At 36.3% G+C, this 22,301-nt stretch overlaps 1 protein-coding gene across 1 annotated transcript in view; it reads right to left on the reverse strand.

The window, feature by feature from the left end:
* COG6 (component of oligomeric golgi complex 6) overlaps positions 1-22,301 on the reverse strand; it is a 59,293-nt gene that overhangs the window by 16,930 nt on the left and 20,062 nt on the right. Inside the window, exons 7-13 of the mRNA XM_075490331.1 lie at positions 22,117-22,187; positions 20,785-20,878; positions 17,004-17,132; positions 16,804-16,895; positions 12,443-12,507; positions 8,256-8,347; positions 6,398-6,515 (exon numbers count right to left, since the gene is read on the reverse strand). Coding sequence (XP_075346446.1) covers positions 6,398-6,515; positions 8,256-8,347; positions 12,443-12,507; positions 16,804-16,895; positions 17,004-17,132; positions 20,785-20,878; positions 22,117-22,187 — 661 coding nt within the window. The remainder of the gene's footprint in view (positions 1-6,397; positions 6,516-8,255; positions 8,348-12,442; positions 12,508-16,803; positions 16,896-17,003; positions 17,133-20,784; positions 20,879-22,116; positions 22,188-22,301) is intronic.

Consider the following 22,301-nt stretch of genomic DNA (forward strand, 5'->3'; position numbering starts at 1 on the left):
AGACTCTTCTCAGTGGTGTCCAGTGACAGGCAATGGGCACACAGTGAAACACAGGAAAACAATTTTTTACTGTGAGGTTGGTCAAACACTGGAGACAGTTGCACAGTGAGGTTGTGGAGTCTACATCCTTGGAGACATTAAAAACTCAATTGGAACCAGTCTGGGCAACCTGCTTTAGCTGACACTCTTTGAGCAAGATGGCTGGACCAGACGATCTCTAGAGGTTCCTGCTGAACTCATCCATTCTGCAATTCTGTGATACTAGTATTAAATAAAACAAGAAGGTAATTTTAAATACAGAGCTCCTCAGAGAAAGCACTGTTTAGAGTGACAGACAAAAGGTTGGTGGCCTTTTTAAGGGCCTGATCAGCTTTTAATACAGTCTTTTAAAAACCTCACTGGCAGGGGCTGGAGAAAAAGCACTACAGACGTGGAACCTTGTCAAAAGGTATCTGGATGTTTCATCCTGTCAGTTACAACTGATTAGCATCAACTACAGAAGTTCATTCTACAAATTGAGACAATATTCACCACAGTTAAATAGCAGCAGTCTAAGAAACTTGAGTGCACATCTACCAGAGAAGCTTCAGAGAAGCTGTCCTAAGCTCTTTTGAGCCCTATTAGGATCCTACCGAGATCACCAAAGTAGAATGCCTAATGGCATGTTTTTCTTCTCAGCTATCAAGTTGGTCTTGGAATAAAACACAACAGAAAAATTCCTGCTAGCTTTGCTTTGTTCACATGGATCCATTCAAAACCACAACAGCATTCAGATGACAACATCAAACAGCCTCATTTAATCTGCCCCGTATCTGGTTTCCCAGAAACCTAAAAGGTTTACTTCTGACAGGAATCAAATTATGAGGGAGAAGTTTACAGTTATTCCCATGCAATGTTTTAATACCTCTCCCACTGACAAACTTAACAGATAATGTGATCACAACATTTAATTTCCATACATCTACTCTGAAAAGAACAGCATTAAGGAATAACAATCCCAAAACGTGATTTGGGGTACTCTACTAATAGTCTTCTAACAGCTCAGACAGCAGATGACAGGTTAGTTTGGCATAATCTCTCTTTAGTACCCTTATGATAACTCTCGTTCCATTTAATTCAATGTTTGCAATTATTCTTTCCTTTAATAATTGTGCTGGAGTACTAATGAAGCCAGAGTAAGGACAGAAAATCCCCACTCTCCTAATGTATTAGCTGGTCCAATAAAACATGCTGGCATAGGTTAGTCTAACAGGCTTGTTAAAATGCCTCACCAGTGGACTCACTATTTTAAATGACAATTCTCTCAGAGAACTGAAAGAGCAGTCCATCCACTCCAGTGCATTAGGCACTTTGAACTTTACTTCCAATTTCATTGGAACAGTTTCTGTTGTTCTGATAATTATTTTCATTTAGTATTTTCTCCTGAATGTATCATCATCTGTAAAATGGTAATCTGTACCAGGCTGTTCTTAGTTAGATCCAGACAGTGAGTAACACAAGCAGAATTCCAAATCCATAAATATCTGATTTATTAGCACAGGGACAAAGGAAACATATAAAAGGATACATAAGGATTGAACCTATAATTCTGATCTGCTTTACTGGCATGGCAGGTAGACCCATGGCTGGGTCCAAGGAAGCTAAAAAGAAACAAATACAAACACAATTTTTCAGCACAGGGACACTAACATTGGCCAAAAAACATTCTGGTTGAACCAACAACCAGAACAAACCAATTGTTACCAGAGCTAGAAAGCACTGGCAAGACTGCCCAACACTGCCTCTGAAGGGTAAAAGCCAACAATGCAAAAGAGAGACAGTGTTTGCAGTAAAAGGTAATGCACTGAACCTTCAGTGACAAGAGGAGAAGGGTGGTGATGCACAACTTCTATATGATGTCAGCACTGAGCTCTACGACGACCTGAGAATCTCAGAGCTGTGAATGGCATTTTAAACCCTGAAAACAAAGTGGCTTTGCAATGACTCTGTTACTAAGCTTCATGACAGGTTTCAAGCAGTATTGGAGCCACAGAGACTCCCTTGCGTATTGCCTTTCTTTGATAACAATGGACTTACTTTCAGGCAGTATGCTGAATATTTCTCTTATAAAGATTTCAGATCGCAAAGAGCTACCTGAGAAGTCTGAATGAGAATACCATAAAAAGGGTTTCTCAGACTGAAGAGTCTGAAGTTGCGAGAACTGCTGACTACCTTATTTTCAGATTACAACCAGGACGCTTGAGATTTTCTGATGTAATGAAAAAAAATGTTCATAGGAAAGTGCTTCTGAGCAAGCCAGTAAGTACTCTGAAGTAACCAGGGATTTCCCTGTATCATTCACACTGGTGGCTTGACAACCAAGAGGGAGAATCCTGATCTAAGACTGCCTCTAAGTTTCCATACAGCTCTGTGCTTGTGACTGTCCTTATGTAATATGGGACTCTTCTCAAAAATAGATGTGAAGAGGAAGCTATTTTCTTGTCCTAGAAAGAACAGCCTGAAGTCTCAGTTTCCCATTGTGCTTCAGAAATTAAATCCCAGGCAGTTTGAAGGCAATGCTCAACTCAGCATAATCAATACCTAGGGAATTAAATTGTCTGTGGTGATGAGGACATCAGAGTCAAATTACCATCCTGTCATTCCTACACATCCAAAGGAAGGGATTTTGAGGAGTTAGCATATTTAATGAAACCTGCTTTGTCTAAAAAAAGTTCCTAACTAGCTATACTTAAGACCAAGATTTGCTTAAATATTATTCTGGTCTATCAACTACTAGATAGATTGTAGATATTAAAAAAGCATACCACAGGAAGACACAGTAACACACCAGTGTTTCTAGACAGTTCCCCCCCACTAAAGCAAGAGAATTTGCACAGGGTTAAAGAGACTCCTGTCAAGTTACAAATTCACTAGTAATTATGACTAAGTCTTCTGGAATTCTGTAGCTACAAACAGCAATTAAGAAAAGACTTAAATTCTCTTTAAACTAAATAAAATTTGTAGAACTGATTTGCATTCAGAATTTCTTCCTTACGATTTTCAGATTATCAGCAACAACTGATGATACTGGGGGAATACTATCATTAGAATGGTGTAACTCACACAGGCTATATTCACCACTTTCTAATGATCTAATCAAGACAGGCACTTAAGTTTACAGACATAAAAATATTTTTATTTAAGAACACCCTGTTTGTATTTTAATATATTTCCAAAGTTATTTAAATTGCCTTAGAAGTTGTATTTTAATCAAAGTAATGGACAGCTGATATTCTTTGAAACAGGCTTATCAATACCTTAAGATGCAAAATATAAGCGGAAATAAGGAACCATGATTTCCAGACTGTCCAAGTGAAAAGTAATTTACTAATTTTACAAGCGAGTATTCTCTTTGTGCGTAACAGGAGCAGCAACGAAGCCTTTGCAATCACATATGGAAGCACAAAGGGTCTGTTTTCCCGTGCTTTAATTTTCTCTGAAAATAAAAAAAAAATTCTGGAAGCAGTTGCAGTGCATATATAGTTAGCAAAAAGCTGGTAAAAAGGTTGGGATGTGAAGAGAATCCTGCTAATGCATATACACAATTTTGGTCTGAACACACATTAATAAAAAGGATGACAAAAAGCAACTTTGAGATTCCTCAAAATGTAAAAGCATTGTGACATTCACTACTAAATTAATGAAGACATATGAAAAGGCATAAAAGCTGGTTATATGTATATTAACACACAATAAACTAAGTAACAGGAGAATTAAATTTATGATACAATAAGGTCTTTATCTCGTGGAAACTAATGTTTCTCTGAGTGTAATTCAGCCTATTAATTTTTGTGGTTTTTGTGAAGTAAATCTAATTTCAGTCATGAGGAGGTAAGATATCATTCTATCAATTCAGTAGTCCACTCAAAGAAAAATAATATAAGGTGCTTCAAAGGACTGTCTAAAACTCTCAGTTACATGAACTACATATCAGTACAGTAAGACTCCTTCTCACCCATAGAGTTACCTCGTTGTTAACTCCTGAAGCCCAGAGATTAATAAATAATTGTGGATGCCTTTGTTACCCATATATCTAATCCTCTTCTCAGTCTCTTTAAGCTTTTGACCTCTTTAAGCTTATATCCTGAGGAAAGATCTTCATAGGGCATATATGCAATGTAAAATTTTCAATGTTTCAGACTTAATTTATAAAATGTGTTTATAAGAAAGAGCAATATTATGATCTTTTTACATTACATGCTATGCTCAGTATGCCACTCATTATTCATAATAAAGTCCCATTGAAGGTGGCAGTGCAACCACCGCCTTCATTTAACATCAGTAAAACTAAATTACACTCCTTTATAAAACAATGGCAGTGTCTAGAGCCAGTTACATCCAGGCTGGAGGCTGAGGGAAGGGAAACTAAGAGGGCAAAGAGGATTACACAACCTTCCCATAGTGGCGATACAAAGAACACACACTATGAACTGGGGGATCACAATCCCTTTACCACTCCTTCTTCTCCTTCCAAATTCTACTAATCTCCAAACTGAAAAAAGCGTATCACCCAAAACAAAAGTACAAAGATTTTGAGTTATGTGAGTAGAAAAATTACACTAGATCCTGTTTGAGTACAGATGTAAGACCTAGGAGGAGAAGTAAAACAGAGCTAAATACAACAGAGATGAATACAGAGCTGCCTTCCAGTTTCAAGCCAAGAAAATTTATTTCCTTAAGCACTACTTTGTTTGCACGTTCTTTGGAAGTAAAGAGCAGCCATATATTTTTGCTAAGGTCCATCACTGATTTCTCTTTATAAAAGGAACAAGTACATAGATATTTTCTTTTAGCTTACATATTAGGAAGTAAAACGTTCTGAGGAATTCACATACAGCTAGCATATGTCCATAGCAAGCTGGACTTTTTTTTTTTTTTTGGTAAATTGATACTGTGCCTGTCCATTGTACATTTTACGAACTCAAGCTTTAACTGACCCTTGAAGAAGCATTAGTAGCAGAGGAACTACTATTCTGATGATGCTGCATTCAAATGGAAATATTCCATGACAACAAACTGTGCTAAGTGGACTTTAGTAGTATGGACTGTGGGTGGTAGCAACTAAGGAGTCACCTGATGAATGAATGAAACCACTGAAAGGAGTCACTGGGATACAAGAAAAGAAGATGAGGAGGAACAACTGTTCCTTTGAGAAAGTCATTCCTCAGCCCTGGCAGAAAGACAGGAAATTGGGACCAGATGCAAACCGTGCAGAATAAGAAAACTACTTTGAGACCATAGAACAACACTGACTAAACTCAGAAAATCCCACTGAATGGTCAGTGAACTACAAGGCTTTGCACAAAGAATAGTTTCTTTAAATCTATGTATTTTTTGCATTTTTCTTGTAGGTTAAGTACAAATAATTTAGAAATACGCTTACAAAACTTTGCTGTTTGTTTTCTACTTTCAAACTTTTTTTTTTTCTTAACTGGAAAAAACAGTAATGAGAGGGCTTTTTTGAACTCTAGAGTTGTGCAATAACTAGGAATAAAGAAAGGCATCTCTTCTTGGTTTTAGGGCCAAGTCAACTCCTCACATCTCAGTCAGGGATGTTGGATGAACATCAGATCCCTAGGAAATGGAGAGGGATGTGCAGCCTAACGATTTTCTTTGACTTTACTTAGATTTTAGAAAGGTAAGATTTAATGGGTGGATCCACCAACAGCAACATGATATGAATACAGCAGGGAGAATTTAACAAGAACTGTATTAGGTACTGAACAGTGGGAAGTTCACTGAAATACAATTCAAAGCCATCACCAGGAGAGGAAAAGACACCAGGAAAGTGATTCTGGCTTAGGTACAGTTGTTTGGTATAACAAATGCATATTCTGCTTGTAACATCAGCAATGTTCACGTGGTAAAACTATTTTTATAAAAAAGACAAAAAAGCCCAAGTTTTGTTTTTACTTACCTTACCATCTTGGAATATACTTCATAACTTCAATAAAGGAATTATGCACCTAAGTAATTAACTATTGATCCAATGATGCATTAATACAAACTATCTAGCTCAATCAGCTGACTTTGCTATATTGCACTTTGGGAAATTTCCTGATTTTTCTGCTTGTCATAGATTTTAAAAATATGTAAACTGCTCTGTTGATCTGTAAACAAATGCCGCTAACAACAGTATTTTAGCCATATTTTCACAAAAATAAAACTACTAGAAGAACTAAAACATAGACAGGAAGTTTTTAATGTAGTTCCATAGCTAGAATATAGAAACTACAAAACTTCAATTTTAGGAAAAGCTAAAGTATAAAACAGCTATTCATCTAATAATCTTACTATACAAAAGGGAAATGAAAGTGTGTGTTTTGTAACATGAAAGCCGTATGATTTTGAAACTAACCTTGTCCATCAGTTTACTTGCATGAAGACTCAGGCTATTAAAGAATATCTTCTTGCTCAACAAGTGCATTTCTTCAATTGTTGTCAACAGTGTGGCTGCACTGTTTCCTACAATACCACTGAAAACAAAATTAAGATTAATTAAATAATCTGAAGGTGGGGAACATGACAGGGTCAGATACTTCACACAGCATTTCAAATACAATTTTTTCAACGTTGAAAATTTACAACAAATAATTGCAGGGAACAGTTCTCCATATAAGCTGAGAGATTCACTTAGAAGATGACTGTGAGAACAAGCATTATCAACTATGTCATTAAGCAGATATTAAATACAGGCTATCTAAAGCTTTGCACAAACTTGTTATTAGAATTTTAAAATTTACTGTATTTTTGTTTTGTTATTCTGTAAATCTACTTCTGTTACAGAAAACAGAATGCATAAACAAAAAGGGTTGATAACTTTATTCTGTCAAACTGTCCTTTAGGGATAGTATCATCTCTCTTCTTTCTTCATTGTGATGTTAGGCATCTCCAAAAATATGAGAATTCATGCCTTGCTATTCGAAGTGTCAAGTTATTATACTTAACATGAATACCGCATAAACTTTAAATGACACTACATGACTATGCACTTCTCATGGATATACCTTCTGTCTAAAGTAAAGGCACTTCTAAGCTACAAAAATTGCAGTAAAAATTAATTGCCTCTGAATAGGACTAATTTAAACTTGTAGCTTGATTTTCAGATTATAATCTTGTGGCATTTAATAGATAATTTCTCAAATTGGATTTTCCCGTCATTAGTCAGGTGCACTTCCTCAATACAGAGGAAATTAATCAGCTGACAGAGGGTACTACAATGGTCTTTAAACAATGTATCATTAGCAAGACAGAAAGCAACAGGTAAAACTGCCTAAGACCTTCCATTTTAACATCACATTTTCAATTGCAAAAAGCTTTATAACCACTGGGAAACACAAACTCTGGAAGCAGAAAAATGATGCTAAAAAATCTTTCACGTGTTTTTGACAGTGACATTAGGAATAAAACATGTTTTGTTCCATATTATAAAAGAAAAAAAAAAAAGGTCTTATATGTGTTCTACCACAGACCTGTAGTACCATCACAACTGAGGATTTTAAATACAGTGGGAGATGCCCAAGAACCACTTATCCCAGTCTGCCCAACATCTAAATGTCTTTTCAGACAGAAAAGAAGCTCAAATGTTAGTATTAGTGATTCTAATTCTCAGCAGTTCAGACCAAGGCTGTGGAGGAAAATTCTCCTGCTATTGCTGTTTCTGACCAATAAGAACTACTGCAAATGCCACAATGTATAAAACCAGAGACTCTGGCTTTTCTCTGGTTTCTGTGTTCCTGGTGGCATTTGGCAGGTTGGAAGATGGTTGGCGCACCTTCAACAGCAAGATACGGAATGACGCAAGTACCTACCCAATAGAACAATGCAAGTGCATAATTAGAGGAAATGGTATCAAAACACAGTTGTTTAAGGAAGAAACACTGAAGTTCTAGAGATAATTTAATTCTACCATTTTCTCAAAGGGGACTTGACTTTGTCATCTTAAATGATTTGTGTATTTTTTTGTATACTACTTGTATCTACACAGAACAATAAAGAAACAGTTTCTGTGGCAAATTGATGCTATATTCCAAAGCAGATTCCATATGACTTGAGGAATGACAACAGATAAATGGCATCTCCTTGGTATCATGCACATTTTTCCTTGATTCCATAGTACAGAGCAAAAACTAAGCCACAAAAATACTCTTTTTACTATATTAATCTTTATATACACAATTAAAAAAAGAGACATCTTTAATATACTTTTTGCATACCTGATTGTATGGTGGTAGAACTTGAGAAGATTAGAAATCTTGTACAGTAAAACTGCTCCTGGCTCAGCAACAATCACCTGCTCAATTCTAACCTGCAGAATAAAGAAATACAAGCATCCTTCAGATCATACATTCCAAAAGCTAACCTCTATGATTTTATATGCAATGTATGTCTGATTTTTGAAAAATAAATTTAACCAGAAATAAATTTAACAAGAGAATGTCCAGTTAATGATAACATTCTGCTTGAGCCAAAGTGCTTCTTGGCTGCCAAGCCTCTGGGTAGAAAACTAGCAGGTGTATGTATTCTTTAAAAAACAAAACAAAAAAACCCCCATTTCCCTATAGATTTTTGTTGCAACTTGTTATTGAAAATTTCAAAATAATGAGATCATTTGATCTCACCAATTTGATAACACTAGTACACACTGGAATTCTCCCCAGCACTGAATAGCAAGAACAGCTGCAAAATCCCTAAACTACAACAGTTGATCATTAGCATCATGCAGCAATTCAGAACATCCAAAGTATTAGGTATTTTACCCAAAAGACAAAAATTTCACCTGGATTAATCTCTCCTTCACTTAAAGGAGAGATTATATACCAGCTGTCGGTATGTAATTAGATACATTTATAACTAACGACCAGCTATTTTGACTGTTTATTTCAACCAGGAGATAACTGGCTACACCGACCAAACAGTGCTGACTTTCTTTACGCTTGGACAGTTGATGTGGTCTCCATGGTACACACAGTCTCAATCCACCCATAAAAGGCTGCCCCAGGGTCAATCTTTGGGTCCTCATGAAGCAGTAACAGACAGTGACTTATCACTGCACTGTTCCCCCACGTGCCTGTGTGTGACAGGGCTACACACAGATCACCAGCCACCACCCGCTCTCCCAAGTTATTTGTCTGCTGTTCAATGGAGCACAACGTGCAGCAGTGCCTTCTCGTCAGAGCCACCTGCAGGGAGAATTAACTAAGATTATGCTTCCTCAATCCTCTCCCTTTGCATCTAAGTCAGAGACCAAAACCAAAGAATAATTGTTGACTCTTATTCACAAAGCTCAATGCACGATGTTAATTTCAACACTCAGGTGAAGTTCGCTCTTCGATGCATAAGTATATACAGCGGTATAGATACAAATACCTGTCGCCAATGTTGCATAAAAGGTCATTTGGGCACGGACACTGAGTGCAGTCTAGGTGTACAGCAAAAAAGAGTAAGAAAGGCAGGGGAAAAAGAGGAAAATGAAAATATTGACAAAAAATAAAACACAGCAATAACTAAAGAAAATAATTAAGAAATACAAAAAGACAGAACAGGCAGAAGGAGAGGAAAAAAATAAAAAACCAAAAGATTTTAGGGTTAGGAAACAAAAATGAGAATTAAAAAAACAAAGCAGGAAAAGAAGCATTCTTGCTTCCCATACAGAAGTCTTCACTGCACAGGAGAACCAAAACTTGCAAGTGACTAAACCTAACCTGCTCAGGCAAGTCCTGGACTTGCAGCTCTTACCGCTTCCTAATCCTATGCGTCCTGTAGTCAGCTGACCATAAAAGACTATCTGAAGTCTACATAAGGCATCAAAAACATCTTAGTAGTTTTGACCTCATCTTAAGTGCTATGGAAAAGATGGGGACCTTAATTTAAATGTTTTTTTAGGGTCCTCCTACTTCCATCTGAAATGACAGGCCTGTGGTAAGATCTACCACTACTGAGTACTCAAGATTCACTTGGATGCCTAAAACTCAAGCCAGCTATCAGCAAGAAATGTGGACAATTTATACAGCATATAAGCATAATCCTTCTTCAAAAGTAAGGAAACTGTATCATATTGTACATTCACATGGAAAGGCATAAACCAGTAAGAAAAATCTACATAATTCTGTAAGTATTTAAAAGTGCTTGTGGAAATTCTATGACCAGGCTTTTATTAGGCTATTTTATACTTCAGCATCAACTCAAATCAAAGTGACAGGTTTGCAAACATCAGCAGACATCCACTAGAAAAGCAGTAAACTGTGGTGCCACACAACTACAACAAAGTGTTTTCCCTGAACTTAATGCAGTTATTTTTCTTATTGTGGACAATCTTCAGAAAGAACAATGTATTGTAGAAAAGACTCCTCCAAACTCAGTCTATTTTTGTTGTTCCTTTCAACACAAAGACTTGCAATTATCTAACTGCATTGTACGAAGGCTTTTCTGCTTGGGGGTTTTGGGGTTTTTTTCTGCTTTTTTTTTTTGCTATGGAACATTTCCCCAGGGGAAACAGTAAGAACTGCATATTTTACATTGGGAAGTCTAGACTGGCAGTGAATTAACATAAGTTGCATTCTGTTAAAATACAGACTACAATAGGAAGTCTTTAATTGTTCTTTTATTTTTTTTCATTTTTATTAGCACTGTAACTAACAAATAACAATATTTCAGGCAATATTTCTACAGATAACAGAAGCGCTAAGTATAAAGAGTTTGGCAAGCAAAATGGAAGGTATTCTCTATGAAACTGTACAAATCATAAGTACTCAAATCAAGACCAAAACTCCCTCTGACTTACAAAAAGGTTTGATTCTATCCCTCATTACTTTGTTGGAATGCACTGAAATACTGAATTCAAACATCAGCATTCAGTATTAAAAGAACTAAAGCACGCAAGAAGAACACAGAAAGCTTGGAAAATATCTTCCAATAAAGCTGTGATAATTGTTTGTTTGTCTAATATGACAGGTGTTTTTCAACAGGGCAAAAACTAAAGGCTGTGAAGGATGACCATAATTAGATGGTGACGAGCACAAAGTGAAACACAGGAAGTTCTGTCTCAACAGCAGGAAACACCTTTTTACTGTGAGGGTGACCAAGCACTGCCACAAGTTGCCCAGAGAGGCTGTGGAGTCTCCATTCTTGTAGTCTCCAAAAGCCATCTGGATGCAGTCCTGGGCAACCAGCTCTAGGTGGCCCTGCTGGAGTAGCAGGTTTGGACCAGATGACCTCCAGAGGTCCCTGCCAACCTTAACCCTTCTGTGATTCTGTGATATTCTAAAGGGCATTTTCTTGATTTTTACCTCTCTTCTGACCTTCTCTCTTTCTTAACAGTAACCTACCTGTTAACTGTTTGAGACTAGGTATTTGGCAGCTGGACACAGTTGTTATAGCTACAGCATCCTAAGAGAAATTTATTATAATAGTATTTAGTACACTAGATTTTACTTTAAAAACACTTGGATTTATACACTGTATGGAACTAGCATAGTCAGGCAATTATTGGCATCAGCTGCATCACCTTGATTATTTTATTTTGTGCCTATGTGAAGAACATCCAATAAATAAGGCAGTCATTCATTTGATGGATCACTATTAATGATTTCTATCAAATGGGTCCCCTAAACTGACTAAGGCTCTATCTGGAAAAAAGACAACTGTGGAGGGATGTGATAGAAATACAGAAAATCAGGGTAGCATAAAGATGAACTGTAGGAAATTATTTTTCATGGTCCCTTTCAATACAAGAGCTGGAGTTATTAAACAAAACAAAACAAAACCAAAAGGAGCTGGCTTTTCACACAGCATACAGTTAAACTGTGCACTTCCCTCCTGCAAGGATATGTTGTGAATACCAACATTTTATACCAACTTGATGTACTCAAGGAAGAAAAATCTACTGAGGTCTATTAATACAAAGACAGTAGCTATGGCTTACTAAGTCCTTAGTACATCCACAAACAGGCGAGGAAATGATTCTGCAGAAGTATCATGACACAACTGCACAATCTGTACACTCTTCCCTAAGCATATGCTAATGGTGACTATGAAAAACAGGGTAGTAAGTTAAATTGATTTCTCATTTGACCCACTACAGCCATTCCTATATTCTTACCCCAAAGCTAAATTTTTGTACATAAGCACTCCTGAACTTTAGGAAAAGTAAAATAAAATCAAGATATAGATTTATCCTATCCTAGATATCCTAGTATCTCTCTCACTATAAGACTATTTAAACCAAGTATCTATGAACTATGGAATTTTTAATTTTGGAGGGGTTTATGATTCTCAAAGTTGAGAATCTAACTCTTAACCAAGGGCGATGAAAATACATTGTAGAGATGGGGACAGAGGTTCTGGAAAAACACATCAGAACAATTTTTATATTTAGAATGCTAAGGAAAACAAAATACTTCACCTTCAGAGGCCTGCAGACACCTTCTGTGATGTGCCCAACTACTTCTTGAATATTTTCTTCCACACCTACAGTTAATGCAAACACATGCTAAGATTATGCAAATATAATTCTCTTTTCTTCAAGACTATAAAATAAACAAACAAATGTAGGAGCTACTCCTCCATAAAAAGCATTATGAACTGCATGTTCTCTTCTCCACAAGACTAGTTTACACCTCCACTGAACTTCAAATCCAGCCATTAAGAAATAGCTGCATGACAAAAGAGAGTCCTGGAGAGTCATTACCTTATGCTATGCAATTGCTTCCTAGCACAACATAGTGCCTGGGGATTTGAGGAAGAAGCAGCAAGGGAAAGAATAAATGGTCTAGCAAGAAACTGTCACAGTAAGGCTCAATATCAGCACTTCATGAAACTAAACGGAAAAAAAAAAAGGCCAGTGAGATGATGAAGGAGGAACAGTACATACCATTTTGAAAGGCCTGAACCGTAAATACACGTGTCTGTCAGCATTCGGTACTGACATGCTCATGGCATTGTTACAAATTAAATCACATATGTACCTCCACACTGCCGTGTGCTGCAGCATTAGCAAATGCTTCCTCCCCAGCAGCAATTGAAACTCATCTTTCACAGAACTATATACAAAAGAGAATATTGCCCTATCTTATCATGGAACACAAATGAATTGTTGCATGGCAACCGGTACTGCCATAAATCAATCAAACTGAAAGCAACAGATCTTCAAGCTCTCACTTCAGTAACAACTCAGAATAGATTTATGGAGACAGCAATACTTTAATTCTAATTTAAAACTTGTCAACAGGAGTTCAGCTTCAGATGGGACCCATGCAATGAACAGTAAACAAACTGACTGTGACATGTGATAGAAATCAGGTGACCTGAAGCTATATGTTGCAGATCTTATTTCAGACTAAGAGAGATTACTTCTGAGAGTAAAAATTATAAAAGATCAGAGATCCGTGCCAATGTCTCTTTACACCAAGATACGTGAAAAGCCACATAAGCAGGAGCAACTAAATTCAGTGTGGTGGCTCTAAAAATTTCAGCATACTAAATTGGTAAGGTAATAAAAATATGTTTATATTTTGAGTATTGATATCAAGGAAGAAAACAAGATTACAAACCACAAGATGTGTGGTCTGTTATGTAATGGCTAGCTCCCAGATACACCCTAACAATTTACACATTTTTTAGTAGGAACAGTCACACTTTTACTGTTCATCAATATAACAAGCTCCTAGCACATATTTGCAATAGTATATCTAGACCAGATTGACTTAACAATAAGTTCTTGGGTATGAAAGTTTTAGCTGCAAAAATATACAAGTTCAAATACCAAAGGACATGGAATTACAATCTTGACATATTGCATGCTTATGCATTCACATATATTTTCATGTCCAATTAGAGTATTTTAGATTCAGCAAACAGTAAAAAGAAATCTTCCAGCGCAATTGGTTATATAACTGTTGCAAGTATTGGTACGTCACACTGACATAAAAGAATTACGGAACAAACAATTCTTAGAGACCCAAAATCACTTTTAGAAAACAGTTCATTACTGAAGATACCCTTCTGGATGCTTGCTACACCACATATCATTTTTCTCTGTGTATCCTTCTATAAGGGAGAGATCTTTCTTGGACTTCATTTGGCTTCTGCTCTCCAGCTGGGTTCCAATAACTCCATGAAAAACAGATTTCTACCGCTTCTTTTAAACAGAATGCCTGCAATTCTCCCTTCCTTTCAAGTGCAAGATCTCTGTAAGACTGGAAGGCTCCTGTTAGCAGAATACCTAAGCTCCAAAGAAGAGAACCAGGTGCTTTATGCTTGGCCAGTACAATTCAAAATAGTTAAACTTTTCTGAATGTGTTTTCAGTGCTTGAAATTTTAATAACATTTTTGGGCAGATTAATTTTAAACAGTTAACATTTGCAAACTTAAAATTTTAAAACTTTTTAAAAGCTATTCTTGAATATTTGATTATATGCTACATAGTTTCTTCTCTTTAAAGGGTTTTTGGGTTTTTTTTAAGAGAAGGGAAGTTTTTGTGTAGCTGCAATTCACCACATTCACCATAGTCCTGAAATTACACAGAGCTTATAGAATTGTAAACAGAAATCTGAACTCAGAACAGACACACCTGAATTAGAATAAAACCAGTTCCATCTGCAAAAAGCTACTCAAGTTGCAATTAAAATTAAAACATTTGACTGACCTATTATAGGGAAAGATCCATCTCACCTAACGTTAGACACCCAGTTAGGTGTCTTATCCATACTAGTTGCTTGGGCTCCCTCTATAGGGAACGGAAAAAAACCCAAATAGTTGTGATTAAAGTCTCCAGAAATGCCTACGTTAGATCTAACTTTTGTTGGAAAGATTTGCCCTCTGGAGATGCAAATCTCTGTCATTATGTATAACTGCAAATAAACAAGATGTCCGCTTTTTAAATGGCTAAGTGAAATTAACTCAATCTGCTGTAGCCTGCACAACCAGACACCTGAAGACTGTATGATAGTAGAGGGAATTCAACTTGAATCTCTCAGTACAACAGACTGTATTCACTGATTAACCACTACCAACTCAGGATCTGTATTTATATAAAGCATATAATCTCAAGGTACTTCATAAGGCTGCACTTCCCATAAATGGTTCTTGTTAAACCAAGTGGTATCCCATTATGCACTGTTTTGTCTTGCAGACCTTATTGTGTAACCATCATCGTCACAAAAACAATTTCCCAAAGATGCAGAGGAATAGTTTACGGACAGCATCTCCAAGGCTTTGTTGCTCCCAGTATGAAGCTAAGAATCCCTCTTTACATTTCTTGAAAACTGCACAACAGTGTTGACAAACCCATTCCTGGAGAGCTTAGGAAAACATAGTTTTGCTTCAGACAGAAATATTGAATCTCTTGTTTATACAAGTCTCTTGGGGAAAAAAGTTTCGGTCTGGTGATTTTTTTGGAATTTTTTTCCTCCTGAACATTTATATTCTCTGTATTCTCAAATAGTTTACTCTGATCTGTAGCTGAAATGCTCTAAATATATCTAATTAAGTGGTCAGGCATGTCAGCCTGACTTCCTGCCAGAAGGCCAAGGGATTTAATAGTTAAATAAAGCACCACGCGAAGAGGTGGGAGAATTTCAGAACAGAATGCAGGCCTGGGCAGCAGCACTAGCACAATCAACAGCAGACCCAGATACAGTAACATCCTCCATGTGGCCAGCTTTTCCCAAAGGACTCTCCAATTACAGCACAAGCATCATATAGTCATCTACAAAGAATTGCCATGTCTTTTTCTCTACCATACAACCATCATGAGGCCTGCTTTCCTGTCCCCCTGAGATACTGTCAGTAAATAATATTAAATTCACTTCTACAGTATGCTGTAACTGTAGTTAAAAAACAACAACATTCCTTTGGTTTGATTTACAACAGTTCCTGAAGCGCCTCCTTGCTCATATACCGTTAATTAGAAAAGCCAATTAATACTTCCAGCAGTAAGGAAAATGAGAATGCATATTACCTTTAAATCCCTGAGCGGAACTCAATTAAGACATACAGTCTGAAGAGCTCACCAGATACAGATCAAATGTCAGTTCTTACATCGAGTTTGTTACAACTGAGTACACGTGCTTAATTTATTAAACAAGTCTTTGGCTGAAGCTATGGAGGCAAATCATACTACAGCTTCTACAGGACAAAGGTCTTAAAAGTATAGGTCCAATGTACTTAAAAGAGAGCAAAGGAGCTGAAGAATAAGCATGAAAATCTGTAGTTCCGTTAACAAAGGAGAGCTTTGATATTAAAAAGCTTCACGTGTCTATGAGAGGCCTACTTTAACGTCTGTAAACCTATAATGATATGTTACATGACAGAAGAAAATTCCATTTTACTTGTAGCATAGAAGAAAGAGAATTACAGGAAGGAATTATATTTTAAAAAATTACTAAACAAATCAGCAAGGCATAACAGGAATCCTCAACATATCAATAAGCAATGCTATGACAATGTTTTCAGAGAGGTATGTATTTATATACATTAGAGACAATTTTTGAACTCTCAACTACAGTCTAAAATGTCCCTTTGTAAATTTAGTGTAAATCTATTATAAGCACAGTAAAATTAAGAGAGTGCATTTTGAAATACTCTTCATTAAGGGGTTTCTTCTGGCAAAATGCAACCACCAGCTATTCTGAAATTATTTCCAAGAAAATCTAAGCTCAGACTCTCATAACTGAAGCCAAGCTTAAGAAATTAATCACACTTTCTGACTTATCACAGATTTACTTTCTACCACCTCCCAATTTATGTTTTACAATCTACTACTACCTTGAATAGTTACAAGCTTTAACATAGCTTCTAGGTGTTCTTTTTCAGAAGCTGTAGCTTGATGCAACCAGGCCAGCATGTCTCCTACGTACCTAAAGACAGAAATTTCTGTGTAAATCAGCAGTTTACGGTGTCAGGGATTCAAAGTGCCAACAGGCAAAAGGAGGATTATTTCATATACAATCTCGCTAGTACTGTACCTCAGAGGATCATGGGAGTGCATTTCAATAGGGCGGGGAGTACCTCCCAGACCTCCTCTGGTAAGAGCATCTATAAAGCCACGGACTACAGCACTCCTCCTAGCTGTTCCAAACTCATCCAAAGTGTACCTGTTATTGAAACATGAAAATGGGTAAAACAAAACAATTTGCCTCACCACAGTTTATTACCTCAACTTTACAGTTAATATGATTAACCATTTTTATTGTTCTAGAAATCTTGCATCAAAGCTTCTACTATGAAGCATTCAAAACCTTCTGATTTTCTTGACTCCTCTAAACAGATTCTAAAGATAACTTTTCCGTGACCCTCCCATTCCCTTACCCCACACAAATAAATAAATAAATGAAAAATCAGCTTTTCCATTTTTGTACATATAAGCATGTATTGACAGGTCTAGGACTCCTGTTCACATGTGGTCCAGCTGACTGACAGAAGCACCAACTTATTGCACTGCAACACAAGGCTTTCTCCTTCCTCTTCTTCTAGGCGACCACAAGATTAGTAGCAAAAAAGTTATTTTCATTTGATAGTTGTTCACTGGTTTTAATCAAATGAGTTAGGTATTTAATGGATGGATAATTACAGCCCAGAGTGCATAATCTCAAATGGCTTGCTGGTAGTAGAGGAGGTACCAAGAACATACACATGGCTCATTTTGGAGCAGGCTACCTTCCTGCTCGGGCTGAAGCACAACTGCAAGTGAAGAATGGAAAATGAACACTGCTAACATCCCTGTTACATCTGCTTAGAAACAGGATTTTTGCAAGCCACAGAACACTGCTATTTTTTTGAAAAACTGAATTTAAGCATTTTGAACAAAACACATAAATTACAAAGGCGAAAAAGAAAAAAACCACGACAGTTTATTTTTCCAATATAATTGAAGAAATGCCAAAGAGTAAGCATGGTGTCACTTACCAATGACACCCAGCAGCTCAACAGATATAAAAATAATAATAAAAAGCATGTTACTCACTGACTGAAGTTAAATGAGTACTGCATTCACAATTAAACAGATGTGGAGAACAAAATACAAAATACTGATTCAAATATGTTCCAAGTTAAGTTCAATTAGATTTCTACTATGCTATAAAAAGTCCAAGAGATCCTTCAGTTTTGTTCTTTTCTATCTACACTATTATTTGAGAGAGGGGGAAAAAAAGCACACTGAAGAATCCTGAAATTTCTGTTTAAATCTTTTTCTTCATACACTGTACTTGTTAACTCAGTAAATATCAGCAATCTAAAAAAAAAAGGCTAATCAAAAAAGTCTTTAATAAATTACTATTTATAAAAATTATGCAATTAAAAGTGGGAGAGATCTAGGATCTGCTGACTACCTACAATCCAGGAGTAGCAGTGTTGCAGTGAAAAATCTCAAGAGTTTGTAGAAACCAGCTAAACCTTTTTTTCCCCCCCTCCAATAAACAGCTATATAATACATCATTAAAGATACAGCAGCAAAACAGGTCTTGTGATCTTGTTATTAGTTTAGAAAACAGCATTTAATAATGATAATTTTGTTTTAAAAAGAAAACTACTAATTTTCCTTTTGCTCTCAGTAGAACAGGGTATAACTATGACAAAATTCTGCATCTTAAAAAATTCAGTAATAACTATTATTTACACTAGAAACACAGTATTTACTATGTTATTACACAGACTCATGTTAGGGGATGAAAACAACATTTGGATTCTTTTCAATCCAGCTTCAATTTTTTAAAAACCCAGTAAAGTAATGATCACTGGGGGAGAAAGGAAGGAGGTGGAGAAAAAGCTTTGAAAATCAGAGTGGAAGATGGAAAAGGAACACTGCTTTGAGCTACGACTCCATATATTTTCTATGAAACAGTTTTCAATTTTTCTGTTGGAACCAGGAAGTTAAAACCAAACTTAAATGTTTATTTCAGATCCCTACTACCTGCAGTTCCCAAAAGTCCATCCATAGTGCAATCTGTCTGCCACCTTAAGTTAACAAGATATAAGTCAATATAAGAAAACAAGAATTTGTAGTTTTGTTTCTAAACTCCTGCCCTTCTTCATCTTACTCCCTTTCACCCAATCAAATCACAATCTTTATCAGATGCAAGGGCAGTGATTTGGAGGAAAAGTGTTTAGTTCACACAGCAGTGCTTATATGCATAAAACCAACAACAATTTAAAATTACTTTCTTCCATGACATAATTTTTACATTTTAAACTCAGCAATTCGTTATGTACTAAAGGTATGCAAAAATTTTTGGAAGGGAATAAACTAAATCCTGAGGTTTAAAATGTAAAGCATCAGTACTGCAATTTTGACAATACTGCTATAGCAAGTAGTTAAGCATGATAATCTATGATGAGAGACATATGGCTGTATCTTCTACAGTAGTTTACTTTTGCCTTTTTGGCAGAAGAAAAGTCCTACCTACCAAGCTCTACCTTTGGTAGTACTAGTAGTGCTCTTTGTGAGAGAGATGTCAGAAGAAAAATAAAATCTCTTTTGCAGATTCATTTTAAACTGGCCAGCTGTGGGTTTATACAGAAGATGGAGGTTTTTTCCATAAATGTTAAGAAAGCAAAACAATGGTTTTATGACGTTTGAAAGCAACATAATTTAACAAAATATTTATTACAGAAAATATAAACTCCATCTGTAAAGAATCCTATAAAATGTTGTGAACACAGTTGTGACTGATCCTTCACAGCTGTGAAAGAGGGCCTGGAGGAGAGAATGCAAGAAAGGACTGCAGTCCCCAGCTATGGCCCAATGTACTGCAGTGCACCACATGCAATAGCTGGGGAGGTCGAGTGACACCATCTCTCCCTCAAATTGGCTAGCAGAACTGACTGAGCATGTTGATATGTGCACTCTCTCTCATACTGAAAGAATTTTTAAGGTCCACTTGCACTATGCATTTTCCCCATGAGTTGCTCCATGGAGATTTACAGTGCCATATACCCCAACTTCGCACATTTGACACTCTTAAAGACAACGCTAGCCTTTGAAAGACTGCTAGTACTCTGCTGTCCTGGATGCCTGTGGCTAAAAGTAATTTGCAATAGGTGCAAAATGTCATTAATGCATTTTTCAAAAAAGCCTAAAAAGCAGAGAAGTCTAAGTAGCACTTCCTCAGGTATGGCCACCCCAACAAAAACAGTTCTTACAGTGCCACCTCGTGGTTAAGTTGTCTCTACTACCTCCCATTTCATTTACGTTAAGCAGTCCCTTCAGCAAATTCTGAACAAGAACTAGAGTAGTATGTTTTATATATATTTAAGTCCCTCTATGCTTTAGAGACCCATATGTAGTAGACAGGTTTTAACAGATTATTGTACAACTCATAATGGAAGACATTCTTACTATCAGGAGCACTTAAGTAAAAGCTAATTAGCCTTTATCAATTTTTTACTTTGGGAATTCAAATTAGACAATTACATGCTTTGGACAGCTCCCCCCCCCCCCCCCCCCCCCCGAAAAACCTTACAAGAGCAGCAGAAATTCACAATTCATTTAGATTAAAATAAAAAGTCTGACATTTTACTTTAATTAGAAACCAGTAAGTTGGAAGTCCAATGACATTTACTGTACCATAATTATGTCAAAAAGACTTCTGAAATTTAAAGAAGCTGAAGTATGTTTGTTGGGGGTTTTTTTTCTTTTAATCTGCAAGACTAATTGCTACCATCCTTGGCATTGTAATTCATGCCCATCTTTAAATCTCATAGGCTGGAAATACTCATTTCTGTCCAAGATAATCACGAATGTTTACTTACTTATACAGGACAGGTCTATCTTGTAAGGCTTCCATGGCTTGAGCGAGAACTGGAGAAATGTCACATGATTCTTGTGTCAAAGTCCTGCATTCATCTATAAAGTAGCAACACAGATAAAAGTGCATTCTTTACACTGTGATACCTTTTATAACAAGCTGTCAAACAAGAAAATGAGTCAAAAACTCAAAAGGTTTTTGATTTTGCATTGAAGCCTTCAGAATATGCTATCTGGCCTATGTTGTGGTTTAACCCCAGCCGGCAACTAAGCACCACACCAGGACAGCCTAGTTCGTGTTAATGTAATTAACTTCCCTCATAAGCAGTACTTCCCTGTAAAATGGATGTCCATCACAATTCTCAACAATAATAAAGATTAAAGGCAGCTTAGTATCTGGTTGCGCCCACGTACAAATGTTAAATCATTCAATCATCAGAATTCTGTCAGGCTCCTTTATAACTGTTTACCACATTCCAGGTAAACTACCAAGAAAAAACAAGCAAGTATTTAAGCAAGCTGTGGGTTTCTTTTGGGTTTTTGGGTTGGTTTATTTATTTATTTTAATCACATTAACTATATAATCTTGTATATTCCATGCAAGAATGTGGAAATCATATAAACTAAATTAAACACTAGCATAAAAATGATGAATTTTCATTAGGGTGAAACCACAACCATTATTTGAGGCTTCAACATCACTGAAGAACAGCTAACTAATATAATATCACATTGCAGCAGCTTTTTTTCACAAATCTTCCTGTCAGTGTCTTGGGAGAAGAGAGAATTAATACAAAAGCATCTACATTTTACACTATCAAGATGTTACATTGAACACTGACGTTTGGATCCAGAGTATATATGCAAAAAAAAAAATCACCTACTATCACTCTAAAGAGCATTATGATAAAATAAGACTTCCCCCCTCCCCCCCCTTTTTTAAAGGTAACAAGCCACTCCTCACACTAAACTAGATCTTACTACCAAATTGTCAAAACCAAGAACTTCCCTGTGACCTGCAAGAAAATGAAATGCAATACACTTAACAATTTGTTCAGACTATTAAACTGTAGTTGTTGTTCTCTGTGGAAAACCATCTGAAAATACAAATAAATAATACAGTTTTACAAACAGAGATGAGAGAGGCCCAAAAAAGGAGAGAATCTCCAATTAACTACTTGGTTCACAAAAGCTAGCTTTTAGACAAACCCTTCACTAAGAAGGAAAGCCTTGTTAATGAATCTTGGAAAGGGTTTTTGCTGAGTTCAATTCACATCAAGGAATTAAAGGAATCATCATAATAATATTCATAAACATAAAAACATTCTTAGTCCTACTTTGAGTCCATCTGTAAAGTCGTTCATAAGATGTCTCTTGCAGTAAAGCCATCTGTTCCATAATTTCCAAGCTACAAGACAAAAAGATTTTATTTGCAAATACTATTTTAAGTAGTACTAGCAAAGGCACGTACAAATCAAATAAAACCATTATTAAAATTATGAAAATTTATAAATATGTTACT

The sequence above is a fragment of the Mycteria americana genome, chromosome 1 (assembly GCF_035582795.1).
Source record: "Mycteria americana isolate JAX WOST 10 ecotype Jacksonville Zoo and Gardens chromosome 1, USCA_MyAme_1.0, whole genome shotgun sequence".
Classification (NCBI taxonomy): domain Eukaryota; kingdom Metazoa; phylum Chordata; class Aves; order Ciconiiformes; family Ciconiidae; genus Mycteria; species Mycteria americana.